Source organism: Plecotus auritus, assembly GCF_963455305.1.
Source record: "Plecotus auritus genome assembly, chromosome: X".
Taxonomy (NCBI): Eukaryota; Metazoa; Chordata; class Mammalia; order Chiroptera; family Vespertilionidae; genus Plecotus; species Plecotus auritus.
Genome location: NC_137784.1, coordinates 132750731 through 132772283, shown reverse-complemented (window position 1 = coordinate 132772283; position 21553 = coordinate 132750731). Strand labels below are relative to the sequence as shown.

General features: G+C 43.9%; 2 protein-coding genes across 5 annotated transcripts in view; one reads left to right on the top strand and one right to left on the bottom strand.

The window, feature by feature from the left end:
• The first annotated feature begins 2667 nt into the window (after positions 1-2667).
• LOC308239979 (proteasome maturation protein-like) lies at positions 2668-3181 on the top strand. The gene has a single exon (XM_080652864.1). It carries the CDS (start codon positions 2680-2682, stop codon positions 3100-3102), a length of 423 nt encoding a protein of 140 aa, XP_080508990.1. The 5' UTR covers positions 2668-2679; the 3' UTR covers positions 3103-3181.
• A 7141-nt stretch (positions 3182-10322) lies between these two features.
• Positions 10323-21553, bottom strand: part of IKBKG (inhibitor of nuclear factor kappa B kinase regulatory subunit gamma) — a 20567-nt gene continuing 9336 nt past the window's right edge. For 2 of the 4 annotated variants that reach the window (XM_080653372.1, XM_080653369.1), the window contains exons 6-10: positions 15452-15548; positions 13977-14120; positions 13555-13697; positions 13310-13362; positions 10323-13057 (exon numbers count right to left, since the gene is read on the bottom strand). In XM_080653372.1, the coding sequence (XP_080509498.1) occupies positions 12915-13057; positions 13310-13362; positions 13555-13697; positions 13977-14120; positions 15452-15548 (580 nt within the window). In that variant the 3' untranslated portion in view covers positions 10323-12914. The remainder of the gene's footprint in view (positions 13058-13309; positions 13363-13554; positions 13698-13976; positions 14121-15451; positions 15549-21553) is intronic. The other 2 variants (XM_080653370.1, XM_080653371.1) reach the window with 1 other exon arrangement.

Sequence of the window (21553 nt, the reverse complement as noted above, 5' to 3'; positions counted from 1 at the left end):
TGACTAGAGCATTGTCCTGATTTGCCAAGGTTGTGGGTTCAATCCCCAGTCAGGGCACATACAAGAAACAACCAATGAATGCATTAATAAATAGAACAACAAATTAATGTTTCTCTCTCTCCCTTCCATTCTCTCTAAAATCAATCTTTTTTTTTAAAAAAAGAAAAATGTACAAAGAGAGAGGACCCAAATAAATAAAATCAGAAATGAAAAAAGTAAAGTAACAACTGACACCATATAAATACAAATGATTGTAAGAAAGTACTATGAACAACTACGTATATTCCAACAAGCTGGACAACCTGGATGAAATGGACAAATTCCTAGAAAAATACAGTCTTCCAAAACTGAATCAGGAAGAATCAGAAAGCCTGAATAGGCCAATAACAACTGATGAAACTGAAGCAGTAATCAAAAAACTCCCAGCAAACAAAAACCCTGGTCCGGGCAGCTTCATAGGGGAGTTTTAACAAATATTCAAAGAACTAACACCTATCCTCCTCAAACTATTCCAACAAATCAAGAGAAAGGAAGACTTCCAAGCTCTTTTTACAAGGCCAGCATTATCCTAATTCCAAAACCAGATAAAGACACTACAAAGAAAGAGAATTATAGGACAATACCCCTGATGAACATAGATGTTAAAATCCTAAACAAAATATTAGTAAATTGGGTCCGGCAATACAGTAAAAAGATCATACACTATGATCAAGTGGGATTTATTCCATGGATGCAAAGTTGGTACAATATTTGTAAATCAATAAATGTGACACATCATATAAACAAAATGAAAGATAAAAATCACATTATCATATCAGTAGATGCAGAAAAAGCATTTGATAAAATTCAACACCCATTTATGATAAAAACTCTCAGAAAAGTGGGAATAGAGGGGTCATACCTCAATATAACAAAGGCCATATATGAAAAACCTACAGCCAACATCATACTCAATGGACAAAAACTGAAAGCATTTCCCTTCAGCCCAGCTGGCGTGGCTCAGTGGTTGAGCGTTGACCTATAAACCAGGAGGTCATGGCTCAATTCCCAGTCAGGGCACAGGCCTGGGTTGCAGGCTCGATCCCCAATGTGGGGGCATGCAGGAGGCAGCCAAACAATGATTCTCTCTCAACATTTATGTTTCTATCCCTCTTCCTTCCCCCCTGAAATCAATAATAAAAATATATTTTTAAAGCATTTCCTTCCAGATCAGGAATAAGACAGGGATGTTCACTTTCTCCATTCTTATTCAATGTGGTACTAGAAGTCATAGCCACAGAAATCAGACAAGAAGAAAAAATAAAAGGTATCTAAATTGGAATGGGGAAGTAAAACTGTCATTATTCGTAGATGACATGATGTTGTACATAGAAACCTCCACCAAAAAACTACTAGCAATAACAAATGAATTTGGCAAAGTAGCAGAACACAAAATTAATATCCAGAAATTGGTGGCATTTTTATATACCAATAATAAGCTATAAGAAAGAGAAACTAAGAAAACAATCCCATTTACTATTGCAACAACAAAAAAATAAGTTACCTAGGAATAAATTTAAACAAAGAGGCAAAAAACCTGTACTCGGAAAACTATAGGACATTGAAGAAAGAAATAGAGGAAGACACAAACAAGTGGAAGTATATACCATGTTCATGGATTGGAAGAAGTAACATCATTATAATGTCCATACTACCTAAAGCAATCTATAGATTCAATGCAATTCCTATTAAAATATCAATGGCATATTTCACAGATCTAGAGCAAATATTCCAAAAGTTTTTATGGAACCCAAAAAAAGACCCCAAATAGCCTCAGCAATCTTGAGAAAGAAGAACAAAGTTGGAGGTATCACAATATCAGATATCAAACTATACTACAAGACCATTATAATCAAAATAGTCTCGTTCTGGCACAAGAACAGGCATATAGATCAATAGAACAGAACAGAGAGCCCAGAAGTTGACCCCCACCTTTATGGTCAATTAATATTTGATAAAGGAGACAAGAGCATACAATGGAGTAAAAGCAGTTTCTTACATAAATGGTGTTGGGAAAATTGGACAGATACATGCAAAAAACTGAAACTATACCACCAACTTACACCATACACAAGAATAAATTCAAAATGGATAAAAGACAAATATAAGTTGTGAAACCATAAAAATCCTAGAAGAAACCATAGGCAGCAAAATCTCAGATATCTGTCGTAGCAATATGTTTACAGATACATCTCCTGGGGCAGTGGTCGGCAAACCGTGGCTTGCGAGCCACATCCGGCTCTTTGGCCCCTTGAGTGTGGCTCTTCCACAAAATACCACGTGCGGGCATGCAAGTACAGTGCAATTGAAACTTCGTGGCCCATGCGCAGAAGTCGGTTTTCGGCTCTCAAAAGAAATTTCAATCATTGTAGTGTTGATATTTGGCTCTGTTGACTAATGAGTTTGCCGACCACTGTCCTAGGGCTGAGGAAACTAAGGAGAAAATAAACAAATAGGACTACTTCAAAATAAAAAGCTTCTGCACAGCAAAAGAAACCATCAACAAAATGAAAAGGGGAGAACATATTTGCCAATGATACATCCGATAAGAACTTATACAACTCAACACCAGGAAGACAAACAATCCAATTTTTAAAAATTGGACCGGGCTTGAGAGGCTGTTCGCAGAGTGAGCTAAAGATGAATAACAGAGGTCTTGGATCTCAGCTAAAGGACAGTATTCCAGTTACCGAGCTATCAGCAAGTGGACCTTTTGAAAGTCATGATCTTCGAAAAGGTTTTCCTTGTGTGAAAAATGAACTTTTGCCCAGTCATCCTCTTGAATTATCAGGAAAAAATTTCCAGCTCAACCAAGATAAAATGAATTTTTCCACACTGAGAAACATCCAGGGTCTGTTTGCTCCACTAAAATTGCAAGTGGAATTCAAGGCAGTGCAACAGGTTCAGCGTCTTCCATTTCTTCCAAGCTCAAACCTTTCACTGGATATTTTGAGGGGTAATGATGAGACTATTGGATTTGAAGATATTCTTAATGACCCATCACAAAGTGAACTAATGGGAGAACCATACTTGATGGTGGAATATAAACTTGGTTTATTGTAACGCACTGAGCTGACCATGGAAATGGAGGGGCTACATCTTGTTTATAGTCGTCTTTTTTGCTATAATTTTATGTATACAACATTAAAAGTACCGACACATGAAAAAAAATTGGCAAAGGACCAGAATAGACACTTCTTCAGAGGACATATAGATGGCTAATAAACATATAAAAAATATTCTCAATGTCACTAATCATCCAAGAGATGCAAGTTAAAACTACAGTGAGTACCACTTCACACCTGTCAGAATGGCTATCATCAATAAGTCAACAAATGGCAAGTGCTGGTGAGGATGTACAGAAAAGGGAACCCTATTGCACTGTTGGTGGGAATGCAGAATAGTGCAGCCACTGTGGAAAACAGTATGGAATGTATCCCAAGAATTCTGAAGCATCAATTAGAAAGAATATATGGCCCAGCCAGCATGGCTCAGTGGTTGAGCATTGACCTATGAACTAGGAGGTCATGGTTCAATTCCCGGTCAGGGCACATGCTGGGTTGTGGGCTCGATCCCTGGTCAGGGACATGCATGAGGCAGCCAATCAATGATTCCCTCTCCTCAGTGATGTTTCTATCTCTCTCTCCTTCTCCCTTTCTTTCTGACATCAATAAAAATATATTTTTTAAAAAGAAAGAATATATGCACCCCTGTCTTCATAGTAGCGTTATTTATAATAGCCAAGATCTGGAAACAGCCCAAGTGACCTGTAAAAAAGGGAAGGAACTCTTACCCTTCGCAAGAGCATGGATGGACCTGGAGATTATTATGCTAAGCAAAATAAGCCAGTCAAAGAAAGACAAATATCTTATGATTTCACTTATATGTGGAATTCAATGAGCAAAATAAACTGAGAAATGAAATACAACCAAAGGCATGGATGCATGGAATGGTCTGACAAAGGTCAGAGGGGAGCTGGTTGGGGAGACTGGATAAAAGAAGATGAAGAGATTAACCAAGAGCATATATCCATAGCCCATGGATATAGACAACAGAGTGGTGAAGGCCAGAGAAGGGGGGGGGCAGGGCTGAGTGGAGATGGGCAAAGAGGGGGAAAATAGGGGACATCTGCAATAGTGTCCACAATAAAGAAAATAGGCACACGTTGTGCACACAGATCAGAGTCTGTGGGTCAGGACATGGGATAGAGGGGAGTGGCGATGTGTTTGTTGTCTCTGATCCACCATGTCTGGAGCCTCTGCTGGGAAGACTCAGTCAGGTGTGAGCTGAATCCTCTGAGGGCTCCCTCCTTCCCGTGTCCTGTTGTTCTGGAACAACTGGAAAGCTGGGGCTCTGTGGACCAGAGCACCTCCCCACAGCCTCTCCATGCAGTTTGGCTTCTTCACAGCATGACAGCCTCAGGGTGGCCCATCTTCTCTCAGACAACTCAGGGTTCCCAGAGCACGTAGTCCAGGGAACAATCCAGAAGCGGTACCACCTTCCACGACTCAGCCTTGGAAGCCACACAGCATCACTTCCACTGTGCTGCACTGGGGCAAGCAGTCATGAGCCAGCCTACATTCAAGGGCCGGGGACACAGACACCCCCCCCCCCACCTCTCCAGAGGAGACAGCAAAGACATTCGTGCAGCAGAGATCGTGGGATAGAGTATTGTTATGTCCATCACTTGGAAAAGACACTCGGCCACACTGTTGTGATGATTGTCATATGCACGTGTTGAGATATGGTGATGAACCCATTCTCTCCACTGGAACTAGGAATGTTCATTGTGACGTCAGCGGGTAAGTCTATGGCCTGGGCGGTGTGTGGAGATGCCACGGTCCAGGCAGGAGTTTGAAGGGGCACCCATCTCTTTCTCCACTTGGCTCACAGCCCACTGGGTGTGCCATGAAGTCACAGCCGTGCATGTACAGCCACCTAGTGACGAGGGCCTCCAACTGCACATTTTCTCCTCTTAGAAGTCACAGGAGCCTCTGTAGTTCCACCCAACAAGTCATTCTTACACCAGCAGGAGGTGAGCATGCCATCCCTTCTTTTTTTTATTAAGGTATTATATGTGTACATATCTTACCATTGCCCCCCCCCCACCTGCCATCCCTTCCTGATGACACTCTCCATCAAGCAGCACCCTCAGAAAATTCTAGGTGGTTTGTGATTAGCAGTTACTTATTGGGTCCAGCTGGGGAAAGCCAACTCCCATTCACACTGCAGGAGAGGGAAGCAGAGAACCCAGCTGTCACCGTCACCAGTGGGCAACTGGGACCAAGTGCTCTCTGAAGGCCAACTCTGGGATTTGGGTAGAGGCTGCCGTGAAACCATTTTTAAAGGTGACGCCTGGGTAGACCGTCACTTCTGATGGTCTTCAGACCCGGAAGGAACCCTCTGGCCTCTCCCCAAACTTGCTGATGGGGTCCCTTAGTGCATGTAGCTAAAGTGTTGAGATGCCAAGGAAACCCAGCTGGAAACGTATTCTGAAAGTTATGAAAGTACAATGTAGTTGTATTCCCAACTCACCCTATCTCTGTCGTGAATACAAGAGCACCAATTCCCTCCCAGTTCTCATGGGGAGACCTGAGATTGTTTGGGAAGACTTGGAGAACCACAGATCCCTCCAAAATGTCACCCAGCTGAGAGTTCTGTAAGTCTTGCTACCAGCATTCTGAAGAAATAAGTTGTGTGTTTTTTTTTTTTTCTGTTTGGAAGAACAAATATGCAAGAATAAAACCTGATGGGTATTTATAATTTGGTAAAGATGACATTTCAACTCAGTGGGGAAATATGGGTTAGTCAATAAATGGTGTTGGGCCCTAACCGGTTTGGCTCAGTGGATAGAGCGTCGGTCTGCGGACTGAAGGGTCCCGGGTTCGATTCCGGTCAAGGGCATGTACCTTGGTTGCGGGCACATCCCCAGTGGGAGGTGTGCAGGAGGCGGCTGATTGATGTTTCTCTCTCATCGATGTTTCTAACTCTCTCTCCCTCTCCCTTCCTCTCTGTAAAATATCAATAAAATATATTTTAAAAATAAATAAATAAATAAATTGTGTTGGAACACCTGACTAAAACTTTGGAGAGAAAACAAAGTTAGATCCCGATGTCCTTTATCACTGACATTAGTTTCCCATAGATTAAAAATTTAAAGCCCTAAAGGATCTTGTGAGTGGAAGAGTTTTATAATTTTATCATCATTTTTTTGTAGGACAAAACATCCAGGAAACATCATGAAAAAATTGATCACATGGATACATTTACACTTTTAATTTATGCATACAAAAGGACTATGAACAAAGTTAAAATGCAGCAATGAGTAGAGAAAGTATTTTCCAATTAGGATAAAGATTTGATATTCTGAACATGTACAGAGTATTTACCAACCAATATGAAAAACATGACTATCCCAAATAGTTCTCAGACGACGAGATGCCACCGGGCAAATGTCACACACATTATCATTCAATTACATTAAAATCAAAAGCAAAGTGGAACACCGCTCAGATGTGATTTCGGTTACTATATGTATTTAGTTTTACAAAAATGTAAAAGATTGAACATAGTCTGTGTGAGATGGGTAATAGGAAAATGGTGTCTTTCATACACAATTGGTTAGAGTTCAAATTGGTGCAAACTTTGGGAGGCAATTTTTTTTTTTTTAAATAAATCTTTATTCAGATTATTACAATTATTTCTCCTTTTTTCCCCCATAGTTCCCCTCCAGCCATTTCCCACCCCACCTTCTGCCCTTACCTACCCCCCACTGTCCTCATCCATAGGTGTATGATTTTTGTCCAGTCTCTTTATGAACCCCCCCATACCCCTTTCCCCCTGAGAATTATCAGTCCACTCCCTTTCTATGCCCCTGATTCTATTGTATTCACCATATTATTCTGTTCCTCAGGTTTTTAATTCACTTGATTTTTAGGTTCACTTGTTGATAGATATGTATTTGTTGTTCATAATTTTTATCTTTCCTTTTTTCTTCTTCCTCTTCTTTAAGAATGCCTTTCAGCATTTCATATAATACTGGTTTGGTGGTGATGAACTCCTTTAGCTTTTTCTTGTCTGTGAAACTCTTTATCTGCCCTTCAATTCTGAATGATAGCTTTGCTGGGTAGAGTAATCTTGGTTGTAGGTTCTTGCTATTCATCACATTGAAAATTTCTTGCCACTCCCGTCTGGCCTGCATAGTTTCTGTTGAAAAGTCAGCTGACAGTCGTATGGGTGCTCCCTTGTAGGTAACTAACTGTTTTTCTCTTGCTGCTTTTAATATTCTCTCTTTGTCTTTTGCTCTTGGCATTTTAATTATGATGTGTCTTGGTGTAGTCCTCTTTGGATTCCTTTTGTTTGGGGTTCTGTGGGCTTCCTGGACTTGTAAGTCTATTTCTTTCACCAGGTGGGGGAAGTTTTCGGTCATTATTTCTTCAAATAGGTTTTCAGTATTTTGCTCTCTCTCTTCTTCTGGCACCCCCATAATTCTGATGTTGGTACGCTTGAAGTTGTCCCAGAGTCTTCTTACATTATCTTCAACTTTTTGGATTTTTTTTTTTGCTTTTTGCTTTTTCGGTTGAGTGTTTTTTGCTTCTTTGTATTTCAATTCTTTGACTTGATTTTTGTGTTCCCCTTGTCTGTTTTTGGGTCTCTGTATAATATTTTTTATTTCAGTCAGTGTATGTTTAATTTCTAGTTGGTCCTTTTTCATCTCTTCGAGGGTCTCGTTATATTTATCGGCCTTTTCTAGGATATTCTTAAAAAGCCTTATAACCGTGGTTTTGAATTCTATATCCAGTCGTTTGTTTTCCTCCATTTCTTTCGTTTGTGATCTGATTCTTAGACGCCGCATTTTCACTGCTTCCCTGAGTTGTTAGATTTGTGTGCTAGGTTTCCAATTTGGCCCAGTGGGTCTGCCTCCCCAGTTAACCTGAGGTGGACACTCTTGGTGCACACCTTTGTGGACTGTGTGTACAGCCTTGTTGTAATTAAGTCTTTATTGTTGTTGGTATCACTGGGAAGAATTGACCTCCAGGCCAGTTGGCTGTAAGGATCAGCTGTGTCTATGCTGGGAGAAGTTCGGTGCTGGAGACAGCCTTATAGGATTAGACTTGCCAAATTGCAATAGCCTCTGTGCTCAGCTTGGATGGGGTGGAGTCTCAGTCTTGGCTTCCCATCAGCCTTGCCCTTGCTAGCACGTGTGTGCCTTCAGTCCTCTGCCTTCCCGGCTCCCGATTCTCCGCCCGAGAGTCCAGACTCCCCCCACAAGAGCGTGGGTCTCCGGGGGCTCGCCTGGAACTGGGGTTCACTGCAGTCAGAACTGGGGCTCACTTCAGTCAGAACTGGTGTTCAGTGCCGTCAGGAGCCTCTCACTCCCTTCCGCTAGGGAAAGCCTGTGGCAGCCTCCCGCAGCCTTTGTGCGCACTGGCGCGAGCGGACTTTCAGTCTTCCGCCTTCCCCGGCTCCCGAGTCTCCGCCCGAGAGTCCAGACTCCCCCCACAAGAGCGTGGGTCTCCGGGGGCTCGCCTGGAACTGGGGTTCACTGCAGTCAGAACTGGGGCTCACTTCAGTCAGAACTGGGGTTTTGTGCCGTCAGGATCCTCTCACTCCCTTCCGCTAGGGAAAGCCTGTGGCAGCCTCCCGCAGCCTTTGTGCGCACTGGCGCGAGCGGACTTTCAGTCTTCCGCCTTCCCCGGCTCCCGAGTCTCCGCCCGAGAGTCCAGACTCCCCCCACAAGAGCGTGGGTCCCCAGGGGCTTGCCCGGAATAGGTGTTCAGTGCAGTCAGAACTGGGGTTCAATGCGGTCGGGGGCTCCCTTCCCCCTTCCGCCAGAGAAAGCCAGCCAGGCACTCCGCCGCCCTTCCTCTCTGCGCGCACCAAGACCCTTTGCCGTACCTCCAATTCTCTGTGAGCTTTTCTCCTTCCTTCTAGTTGTAGAATTTTCACTCAGTCAGCTTTCCTGCGGTTCTGGATGGTGTCCGTTCTGTCTTTTAGTTGTAGTTTTGAAATTGTTGTGCGAGGCAGCAGTTTAGGTGTTTACCTATGCCGCCATCTTGGTTTTCGGGAGGCAATTTGATGATATGTATCAAATACCTTTTTGTTTTGTTTTGGTTTTGAATATTGTTGGAGGTATTACATATGTCCCCTCTTTTTCCCCACTAACCCCCTCCAGCCTGTCCCACCCCAGGCCTTCACCACCCTACTGTCTGTGTCCATGGGCTATGCATATATGCACACAAGTTCTTTAGTTGATCTCTTCCCACCCTTCCCTGCCTTTCCTCTAACATTCTTTACTCTGTTCCATGCTTCCATGTCTCTGGATCTACTCTGTTCATCAGTTTATTTTATTAATTAGATTCCACATATGAGTGAGGTCATGTGATACTTGTCTTTCTCTGACTGGCTTATATCACTTAGCATGATACTCTCCAGGTCCCTCCATGCTGTCTCAAAGGGTAAAAGATTCTTCTTTTTACAGCTGCGTAGTATTCCATGTACCAAATACTTTTAAAAGGGGTTATACTTCAACCCAACAATTCCCCTTCTAAATATCTATTGCACAAAAACAAATGTACCAGGATATTTATTTCAGCACTGTTTATAATACTGAAAAATGAGAACAGCATAAAGGCCTATACACAGGGGACTGGTTAAAATAGCTATGGAATATACATTTGTGGATTATTATATAGCCTACTGCCTCCTGTTTTGGGATAGAGAAACTTTAAAAACACAAAAAGGTGCCCAGCCAGCATGGCTCAGTGGGTGAGCATTGACCTATGAACCAGGTCATGGTTCGATTCCTGGTCAGGGTTGCGGGCTTGATCCCCAATGTAGGGTGTGCAGGAGGCAGCCGATCAATGATTCTCCTCATTGATGTTTCTATCTCTCTCTTCCTCTCCTTTTCTCTCTGAAAGCAATAAAAATATGTATTCTTTAAAAAGCACAAAAAGGTGTGGGAGGGAGAGGGAGAGAGAAATAACATCCATGCAAGAGAGAAACATTGATCAGTTGTCTCCCGTACACACCCTGACTGGGGATCGAACCTGAAACCCAGGTGTGTGCCCTGACCAGGAATCGACCTTTCTATGCACGGGACAATGCTCCAACCCACTGAGCAACACTGTCCAGGGCTGGAAACATTTTTTAAAGGATTCCCCAGACATCTTTGAAAAGAGAAATAAACTAGGCAAACATCTGGAAAGATTGATTTTTTAAAAGTTACACATTATGAATAGAAATGTTAGGAGTAAAAAGTATATAATACAGTATAGCAGAGATTTTTAAATGATAGGATAAATTTATTGCAGTAAATTTGAAGTGATTAACTGAACACTGTGCTAAGAAAATATAACTTACTCAAGAAACAAAACACCTGAGTACAACTAAATTCAGTTTCAAGAAAATTGAATCAGTGGTTTAAAATCTACCCTCACCCATATAAAATCCATTAGATCCAAGCAGTTTTACCAAGCATTCAAAGAGCAGCTATTCCTAATGTTATGCAAACATTTATATAGAAAAATTATGAATGTTCTCACAGCTCACTTAACAAAGCATCATATATTAATTTCATGCACAAATACTGCAGTTTGTATCCTTAAAGAGAAAGGGCCTTGTTCTTGTTCAAAAGACAATGACAATACCATTTTCCCACCCAAATGGTAGCAGGGTGTGCATCTGCAGCTTTTACTTTTTTATTGGGGTCACACCTTATACATAATTTTATCTACTGGCTTTTTCACACCAACCTCTAAAGAACGTGTTCCACACTGCAAGATGTTCACAACCCTCGCTGTGTGGGCCCATGTGGTCCAGAGGGAAGCCTCCTCTTTCACCACAACTTTTGGCAGCTACAAATGATGATGCAGCCTGACCAGCGTGGCTCAGTGGTTGAGCGTCAACCTATGAACCAGGAGGTCAAGGTTTGATTCCCAGTCAGGTTGAGGGCTCAATCCTCAGTGTGGGGCGTGCAGGAGGCAGCCGATCAATGATTCTCTCTCATCGTTGATGTTTCTCTCTCTCCCCCTCTCCCTTTCTCTCTGAAATCCATAAAAATATTTTTTTTATATTTTTAAATGATGGTACAGTGAGCATGTCTACAATGCCAAAGTCACAGTACCTGACTATCTCTTACAGTTAAACAGGCTGAGAATGTCCATTCTGCCAAAGCAGTCCACATGAGTGGCACCACGGGCCTATCCCCTGCACCTCGCCAGCAGGGCACCAGACATCATTTGTTGCTCTTTTGAAATTACTTTTTGTTCAGTTGGAGTCTGTGTTGTTTTAGTGACTGGTGAAAGAGAAACGCTTTCCTGTTGTGCTAACTGGCCATCTGGATTTCTCTTAAACATCGAGCAGCAGGTGTGTGAGCAACAAGGAACAACATAGGTTCTGGCAGGATGTGCTTCTAGCTATCTAGCTGCTTCCCAAAGCCAGGCTCATGAGAATCAAGGGGCCACAGCTACTAAGGCAGGCAAGCTGCTTCCCTCACCGGAAGAATCCCACCACTTGTTCCGGAAACCCAACCAGAGCAAAGCCAGAAAGAAGAAAGAAGAATCCCTCTTCTGGGCAAACAGCCTGGTTCAAAATCTCTGGTGTAGAATGTACAGTTGGCCCTACAGAAGGAAGCAGGCAAAAGGGAAGGTTCAAAAGAGCAGTGGTTGCCTGGCCAACATGGCTCAGTGACTGAACGTCGACCTATGAACCAAGAGGTCACAGTTCGATTCCCGGTCAGGGCATATACCCAGGTTGTGGGCTCAATCCCTGATCAGGGATGTGCATGAGGCAGCCAATCAATGATTCCCTCTCATCATTGATGTTTCTCTCTCTCCTTCTCCCTTCCTCTCTGAAATCAATAAAAAAATATATATATTTTTAAAAAGTGTACTTGTGAGAAGCATCCCCCCTCCACCCTGTCAGACCATGAGGTGGCCACAACTCCAAACCCAAAGCAGTGGAGGAAGGGTGGGTAAATGTGACTACACAGTGATAACAAACTTCAAGTCCAAACCACGCTAGTACCGAGTCATGGTGGGAAAAAGATCACTGCAACTTCCACCACATGGAAGAGGTGACCCCACTAATGACCCAAGGGCTCCTACAAAGCAAGGAACAAGAGACTAACAGCTCAAGAGCAAACTGGTCAACCGATACAAACAAGCCATTCACGCCAGAATTGGAAAGGACCCCGAAGCTCTGAAAGATGCTCAAGCTCACTCTTAATGGCAACTACATGATGGCAAAAGCCCACAGGTTGACACCCCTCACCAGGGCAAGGCTATGAGGAATGAGGAGAGAGCAGGAAACCACACTGGGGGGCACCGGCACCATCTACCCCATTTGCAGATGCTCAGTGTGGCCGCTTCTAAGAATCTGACCCAAAGACACACAAGGTTGACCCAATGCATTTTCACTGTGACATTATTTATGACAATAAAAAGACTGGCAACAAGGCAAATGCCGTGGTGCAGCCTCCCAGCGGAAGAGCACACATCCCAGGACTGTGCCGGCAGTGCATGCGCTGGAGCTGGGCCAGAAGGAAGGGCTCCCTCCCATCTCAGGCTGGGAAGCAGTCCTTCTGAGAGCCTTGGCCTTGATTCCTGACTTCCCCAGTGGAGGTGGAAGAGGGAGCCCAAGAGGCAAGTGGTTCAAGCAGACAGAACGGACAAAAAGAGCACAGCATCAGGCTGAGGCTCCGTGGGCCCTGAAAGAGGCAAACCAGCAGCTGGGGAAGCTGAAGCGGAAGTCCCTGCAGCTAGCTCAGGGCGCTCAAAGAAGCAGCCTGCTCTTCGACACCTCCCCTGGAACGAGGCAGGCGGGAGAAGAAAGCGGAGATTGCACTGTCCTGGGCTGGTCACTGGCAGGCGGCTCTACTGAATGCACTCCATGACGTGGATCTGCAGGGTGTCCATGTCAGGAGCCTGATACTGGCACTTGGGGCAACAGAAGTCAGGTGGCTCCTCGGGGGGGCTTCTCCTCTGGCTGAACAAGGCGGGGTGAAAGGACTGGTGAGCTGCAGAAGGAGAACAGGCACCCGGTTACAGCACAAACTGCAGGGGGGGGAGGGGACAGAAAGTACTGAGACCTGATCGGACCATCGGATCCAATTACCAAGGTCACTGCCATTAGCACCTTCCCTTTAGCATCCCTAGGGATGGGGTGGGGAGTGTACCCATGAGAAGCAGCCCATTCGAGCTCCCACCACCCAGGCTCCCCAGGCTGCCAGCACCCTGCCCTCCCCAGCCCCTCCTCCTGCAGCTCTCACCTTGGGCAGGGGGCTGGGAGACCTCTACATGCCGCTTCCTCATATCTTCAATCCTTTGAGAAGAGAAACTATGCAATCAATACGTGCAAGCCAAGCTCCGAGCGGGGTGCAAAGCTGATGGAAGGACAGGGCGGCAGGAGGAGAGACGGAGGGCCAGAAGCCCTCGGTCTCTTGCACTCACTGCTGGAGCCCCCACAGCACCCATCCCGCTCTGCTCTGTGTGGGCCACGTGCTCCAAGACCTACCTGGCCGACTCCTGACAGCTGGCCTTCAACCTGCTGTACTCCCGCTGCAGCTGCTCCAGCTGCTCCTGCAGCAGCTCCTTCTTCTCGGCCAGCTTCTCCCGGGCCTGCCTCTCAGCCTGGAAATCAGCCTCGTAGATATCCGCCTGGCAACGCCAAGAGAGAGGAACGTGCCCCCCATCCGTCAGCCACTCACTGGACACTGTGCCGGGCACTAGGGGCCAAGGTAGAGCCCGCTTCCACCCTCCCACGGCCCATGGCATAGAGAGAGTCCCCAGGTGCACTGAGAGGCCAAGGAATAGTCACGAGGTCAAGGGGCTCGAAGAGCTTCTGAGAAGCCACTGCAAAATGACACCAGAGACATGCCAAGTGCCAGTGCCAGCAGGCCTGGCCTGCTCACCGGCATGTAGACCACAGACCCTCACCTGGGCCTTGAGCACAGGAACGGTCTCCATCACAATCTTGTGCTGCTCGGCCTCTTCCTTCAGCTTATCGATCAATTCCTGCTTAGCCACTAGGGCCTCCTCGGCCTGCTGGAGCTGCTGCTTGAGATCTTCCAGCTGCATTCCCTGGGGATGGGCGAGGGGAGCTGATGAAGCCCGAGCTGGCCCAGGCCTGGGGTCGTGCCACCCCCAGGCCAGCTGCTACTTCAGGTAAGAAGAACCAAGAGGAACAAAAGATCAGACCCAGGTGGCCTGCCAGCCACAAGATGTCAGTGTGTGCAGGGCACAGGAAGGTGGAGGCTGAAGAGGACCTCTGAGGTCATCTAGCACAAGTTCCCACCCAGGCCAACACTCCCTTCCTAGAATCCCAGCTGGACAGCCCTCCTCCAACCCATCAAAGGCCAAGAGCCACACTCCCTCCTGAGGCCGCCCGCTCCACGCTGAGCTGGTCTCACAAACTAACACTCCACCACACGCCCGCTAAACCAAAACGCATCGATCCTTCCATTCTGCCACCTAGTCAAAGGTCTGCTGGTCCCTCCCAGACACCCACATACACACACACTCACACACAGACACTCGCACTCAGACACACACGTACACAGATGCACTCAGTCATAGCACAAATACACGAGCACACAAACAAACATACACAGACACACATACAGACAGACACATGCACAGATGCACAGACACAAGGACACATGCATGCACACACACCACCAGTCATCCCTCTGGAGATCAAAGGGCCGCAATTTGACAACTAAACTCTTCCAGTGTAACCGGTTTCAGGCTTTACCCTTATAAGTCTCTTCTGCATATATTCGTGTTTGACCAGCTCCTTCTTAAATTGTGATCACTAAAAACTGTACCCAGCCCAGCCAGCGTGGCCCAGTGGTTGAGTGTCGACCTATGAACCCGGAGGTCATGGTTCGATTCCTGGTCAGGGCACATGCCCGGGGTTCTGAGCTCAATCCCAGTGTTGGGTGTGCAGGAGGCAGCCAATCGATGATTCTCTCTCATCATTGATGTTTCTCTCTCCCTCCCTCTCCCATCCTCTCTGAAATCAATAAAAATATACTTAAAAAAACAAAAACTGAACTCAGTAGAGGTCTAATAAGGACAAATTAGAAAAGGGCTCCCCACTGACTTCAACACTGAGATGGAATCATTCCCAGAGAAATCTGAGCCAGGAGCCAAACTGGTGACGGCTAGCAAGAGGACCCAGCCCAGGGAGGGGGTGGAGACCCAACCCAGGTCACCATAGGCAGTAAGCAGCACAGCCCAAGTGTCCCCATCTCCCTGTAGTCTACCCTGAGCCATCACATTGCAGCCTTGACAAAACTCTAAGATAAGTCGAGTATCCCTCCCTCGCATTTGGGAGAGCAAGCCCCATAGGGGAGGAGCCGGGCCAGCTCAGTCCTAGACAGTTCCTGGGGTGTGCCCGCCATACTCACTCCGTTTCGCTCATTGCTCACCAGACTGCTCTTCATGCGGTTGTCATAATCTTGGAAGAGCTGGTGATAGGCTGCCTGGAGCTGCGCCAGCTTCCTCCTAAGAAAAAGGAGCTTTCACTGGAGAAACCACCTTGTCCTGGACCAGCCACAGCTTTTCCTGCCTCCAACTCCACCCTCTTTCTTCCTCCCACAAACCAGAATTGGGCTCCCAGGGGACATACGTACCTTAGAGGCCATCAATTCCAAAGCATGCTTGGCTAAATAGTTAATATTATTTTCCTCATAACTAGCATATTTTGAAGTATGAAAAGAAATGTTTATAATAAAATGGAACTGTTTGCACTCTTTAAAAAAGTCAACTTCACACCCTAGCCAGTAAGGCTCAGTGGATAGAGTGTCAGCCTGTGGACTGAAGGGTCCTGGGTTTGATTCTGGTCAAAAGCATGTACCTCGGTTGCAGGCTTGATCCCTGACCCTGGTTGGGGCACATGTGGGAGGCAACCAATCGATGTGTCTCTCTCACATCGATGTTTCTGTCTTTCCCCCTCCCTTCCATTCTCTCTAAAGAATCAATGGGGGGGATTGGCAGCAGAATAGACAGATGTGTCCCAAGCCTTGTCCCGGAGCAGACAGAAAGAACAGCTGAGGGTCGCACGGGGAGTGTCTGTTGGTAAGTTAAGGGACAGCTATACTCTAGGAGAAGGTGGGGGAGTGCTGGACAGGGCTCCCCTAACTGGGCAGCCCCCACTGCTGCTGGGTTCCCTCCCGGAGCCACCAGCTCGGACGCGGAGACCGCGCCATCTTGAAAGGGAAACTGGATGTTATCAGAAGCCTGAAAATCTACAACTGCGGCACCCACCGAACAGCTGTGAACCCCAGAGCACCGATCCCCAATTGGCGAAAACAAGCGGATTCAGAGGAGCTCTACACTCCCACAGAAAGGTCAGATTCTGCCAGGGATAAGGAGAGAGAGAACTACATAACCAGACACCCAGAGAAGAGAGACCATGGGGAGACAATGAAACAGCCCGCATATGAAAGAAAAGCAGGCATCACCAGAAAAGGAAGTAAACGAAATGGAGGCAAGCAACCTGTTAGAGAAAGAATTCAGAGAAATGGTCATGAGGTGGCTGAAAAGAATGGAAGACAAATTCAACAATATGAGTAAGAACCAAGAGGAAATGAAGAAGAACCAAGAAGAAGTGAAAAATGACATCGCTGCTGTAAAGAACTCAATAGAAACCATCAAGAGTAGACTAGAAGAAGCAGAGGACCACATCAGTGAGCTAGAAGACAAGATGGGAAAAAATACCCAAGTAGAGCAGCTTCTAGGAAAAAAAAATTAAAAAGCAAGAGGAGAGCTATAGGGAACTTTGGGACAACACAAAACAAAACAACATCCGCATAATAGGGGTGCCAGAAGGAGAGGAAACTGAGCAAGGAATAGAAAACCTGTTTGAAGAAATAATGACAGAAAACTTCCCTGATATAGAAAAGAAAAAACCCACACAAATCCAAGAAGCTCAGAGTCCCAAGCAAAATGAACCCCAAAAGAGTGACACCAAGGCACATTATAATTAAATTGGCAAACACCAACGACAAAGTAAGAATCTTAAAAGCGGCCAGAGAGAGACAGAAAGCTACCTACAAAGGAACCCCCATCAGATTAGCAACTGATTTCTCAACAGAAACTCATCAGGCCAGAAGGGAATGGAATAAAATATACAAAGTCATGCAGAGGAAGGGTCTGAATCCAAGAATACTGTACCCAGCAAGGCTATCAATCAAAATTGAGGGTGAAATCAGGAGCTTCACAGACAAAAAAAGGACTAAGGGAATTTATTACCACCAAACCAGCAATGCAAGAAATGCTAAATGGTCTGCTGTAAAAAAAAAAAAAAAAAGAAAGAAAGAAAGAAAGAAATAGGAGCGAAGAAGGAACACAGGGGTAAAGAATAAAAATGGCGACAAATAAGTACCTATCAATAATAACTTTAAATGTAAATGGATTAAATGCCCCAATAAAAATACATAGGGTAACTGAGTGGATAAGAAAACATGACCCATATATCTGCTGTCTACAGGAAACCCACCTCAGAAAAAAAGATGCACACAGACTGAGGGTGAAGGGATGGAAAAAGGTTTTTCAGGAGAACGGAAATGAAATAAAAAGCTGGGGTAGCAATACTTATATCTGACAAATTAGGTCTCAAAGTGAAGGACATAACAAGAGATCAGGAAGGCCACTTCATAATACTAAAGGGAGCAATCCAACAAGAAGAAATAACTCTGGTAAACATATACGCACCCAATACAGGACCACCCAAATACATAAAAAAAAAACTCCTGGAGGATATCAAAGGAGAGATTGACAGCAATAGAATCATAGTAGGAGACTTTAATACCCCACTATCACCATTGGACAAATCCTCTAAACAAAAAAATCAGCAAAGAAACATCAATCCTAAATGACTCACTAGACCAGATGGAATTAATTGACATCTTCAAAACATTTCACCCCAAAGCCACAGAATATACATTCTTCTCAAGTGCACATGGGTCATTTTCAAAGATAGACCATATGTTGGGTCATAGGCAAAGTCTCTTCAAATTCAAGAACATATAAATCATATCAAGCATCTTCTCAGATCACAGTGGCATAAAACTGGAAATCAAATACAATAAAAACAATCCAAAAAAATCAAACACATGGAGACTAAACAGCATGCTATTAAACAATGACTGGGTTACAAGAGAGATCAAAGAAGAAATAAAAAAACATCATGGCAACAAAGGACAATGAAAACACAACAATCCAAAATCTATGGGACACAGCGAAAGCAGTCTTGAGAGGGAAGTTCATAGCTCTACAAACCTACTGCAAAAAAACAAGAAACAATGGTAATAAATTACCTAACCCTACAACTCAAAGATTAAGAAAGAGCACAACAAGAAAAGCCCATTGTAAGCAGAAGGAGGAAAATAATAAAGATCAGAGCAGAGATAAATGACATAAAGACAAAAAAAAAACAATACAAAAGATCAACAAAACCAAGAGCTGGTTCTTTGAAAGGATAAACAAGATTGATGAACCTCTAGCCAGGCTCACCAAGAAGCAAAGAGAGAGGACCCAAATAAACAAAATCAAAAATGAAAGAGGTGAAATAACAGACCCCTCCAAAATATAAAGGATTGTTAAAAAATACTATGAACAACTCTATTTCAACAAACTGGACAACCTGGAGGAAATGGACATATTCCTAGAAAAATATAACTTTCCAAAACTAAATCAGGAAGAATCTAAACATCTCAATAGGCCAATAACTATGGAAGAAATTGAAGCAGTCATCAAAAAGCTTCCAGCAAACAAAAGCCCGGGGCCAGACAGCTTCACAGGGGAGTTTTACCAAACATTCAAGGAAGAACTAAAACCTATCCTCCTCAGACTATTCCAAAAAGTTCAAGAGGAAGGAAGACTTCCAAGCTCATTCTATGAAGCCAGCATCACCCTAATACCAAAACCAGATAAAGACAACACAGTGAAAGAGAATTACAGGCGAATATCCCTCATGAACATAGATGCCAAAATCCTCAACAAAATTCTAGCAAATCGGATCCAACAGTACATCAGAAAGATCATACACCATGACCAAGTAGGATTTATCCCAGGAATGCAAGGATGGTACAATATCCGCAAATCAATAAATGTGATACATCACATAAACAAATTGAGAGATAAAAATCACATAGTCATATCAATTGATGCAGAAAAAGCATTTGACAAAATCCAACACCCTTTCTTGATAAAAACTCTCAACAAGGTGGGAATAGAAGGATCATACCTCAACATAATAAAAGCTATATATGATAAACCCACAGCTAACATCATACTCAATGGGCAAAAACTAAAACCATTTCCCCTAAGAACAGGAACAAGACAGGGATGCCCACTCTCATCCCTCCTGTTCGACATAGTACTGGAAGTACTAGCCATTGCAATTAGACAAGAAGAAGAAATGAAAGGCATCCACATTGGAAAAGAAGAAGTAAAACTGTCCTTATTCACAGATGACATGATATTGTACATAAAAAATCCCAAAGACTCCTTCAAAAAACTAATAGACTTAATAAATGAATTCGGCAATGTAGCAGGATACAAAATTAACGCTAAGAAATCTATGGCATTTCTATACACCAATAGTGAACTTACAGAAAGAGAGACTAAAAAAGCAATCCCATTTACCATTGCACCAAAAAAATTAAGATACCTAGGAATAAACTTAACTAAGGAGGTAAAATACCTATACGCGGAAAACTACAGGACACTGAAAAAAGAGATAGAGGAAGACGTAAAGAGATGGAAGAACATACCATGTTCATGGATTGGGAGAATCAACATCATTAAAATGTCCATACTACCCAAAGCAATCTATAGATTCAATGCACTCCCCATTAAAATACCAACGGCATATTTCACAGATCTAGAAGAACTCTCCAAAAATTCTTCTGGAATAAAAAAAAGACCCCGAATAGCCACAGCAATCCTGAGAAAGAAGAACAAAGTAGGTGGGATCTCAATACCAGATTTCAAGCTGTATTACAAAGCCACTGTTCTCAAAACTGCATAGTACTGGCACAAGAACAGATATATAGATCAATGGAATAGAATAGAGAACCCAGAAATCGACCCAAATCACTATGCTCAATTAATATTTGACAAAGGAGGCATGAACATACAATGGAGTCAAGACAGTCTCTTCAATAAATGGTGTTGGGCCAAAACCGGTTTGGCTCAGTGGATAGAGCGTCGGCCTGCGGACTGAAAGGTCCCAGGTTCGATTCCAGTCAAGGGCACGTAACTTGGTTGCGGGCACATCCCCAGTAGGAGGTGTGCAAGAGGCAGCTGATCGATGTTTCTCTCTCATCGATGTTTCTAACTCTCTATCCTTCTTCCTTCCTCTCTGTAAAAAATCAATAAAATATATTTAAATAAATAAATAAATAAATAAATGGTGTTGGGAAAACTGGACAGATACATGCAAAAAAATGAAACTAGACCACCAACTTACACCATACAAATACTAGAGGAACCATAAAAATACTAGAGGAATCCACAGGCAGAAAAATCTCTGACATATGCCGAAGCAATTTCTTCACTGATACTGCTCCTAGGGCAATGGAAACTAAAGAGAAAATAAACAAATGGGACTACATCAAAATAAAAAGCTTTTGCACAGCAAAGGAGACCATCAATAAAACAACAAGAAAGCCCACTGCATGGGAGAACATATTTGCCAATGATATCAACAATAAGGGTTTAATCTCCAACATTACAGGGAACTCATGCAGCTTTACAAAAAGAAGATAAACAACCCAATCAGAAAATGGGCAACTGATCTAAATAGACACTTTTCTAAAGAAGACAAAAGGAAGGTCAAGAGACATACAAAAACCTGCTCAAAGTCACTAATCATCAGAGAGATGCAAATCAAAACAACAATGCGGTACCATCTCACACCTGTCAGAATGGCTATTATCAACAAATCAACAAATGACAAGCACTGATGAGGATGCGGAGAAAAAGGAACCCTCGTGCACTGCTGGTGTGAATGCAGACTGGTGCAGTCACTGTGGAGAACAGTATGGAGTTTCCTCAAAAAACTAAAAATGGAACTTCCATTTGACCCAGTGATCCCACTTCTAGGAATATATCCCAAGAAACTAGAAACACCAATCAGAAAGGATACATGCACCCTATGTTCATAGCAGCACAATTCACCATAGCTAAGATTTGCAAACAGCCTAAGTGTCCATCAGCAGATGAGTGGATTAAAAAACTGTGGTACATCTACACAATGGAATACTACGCTGCAGTAAAAAAGGAGTTCTTACCATTTGCAACAACATGGATGGAGGAGAGCATTATGCTAAGTGAAATAAGCCAGGCAGTGAAAGATAAATATCACATGATCTCACTCATTTGTGGAATATAATGAACAACATAAACTGATGAACAAAAATAGATCCAGAGACAGAGAAACATCAATCAGAACATCAAACCTCAGGGAAAGTAGGGGAGGGTGGGGGTAAGGAGGAGAGATC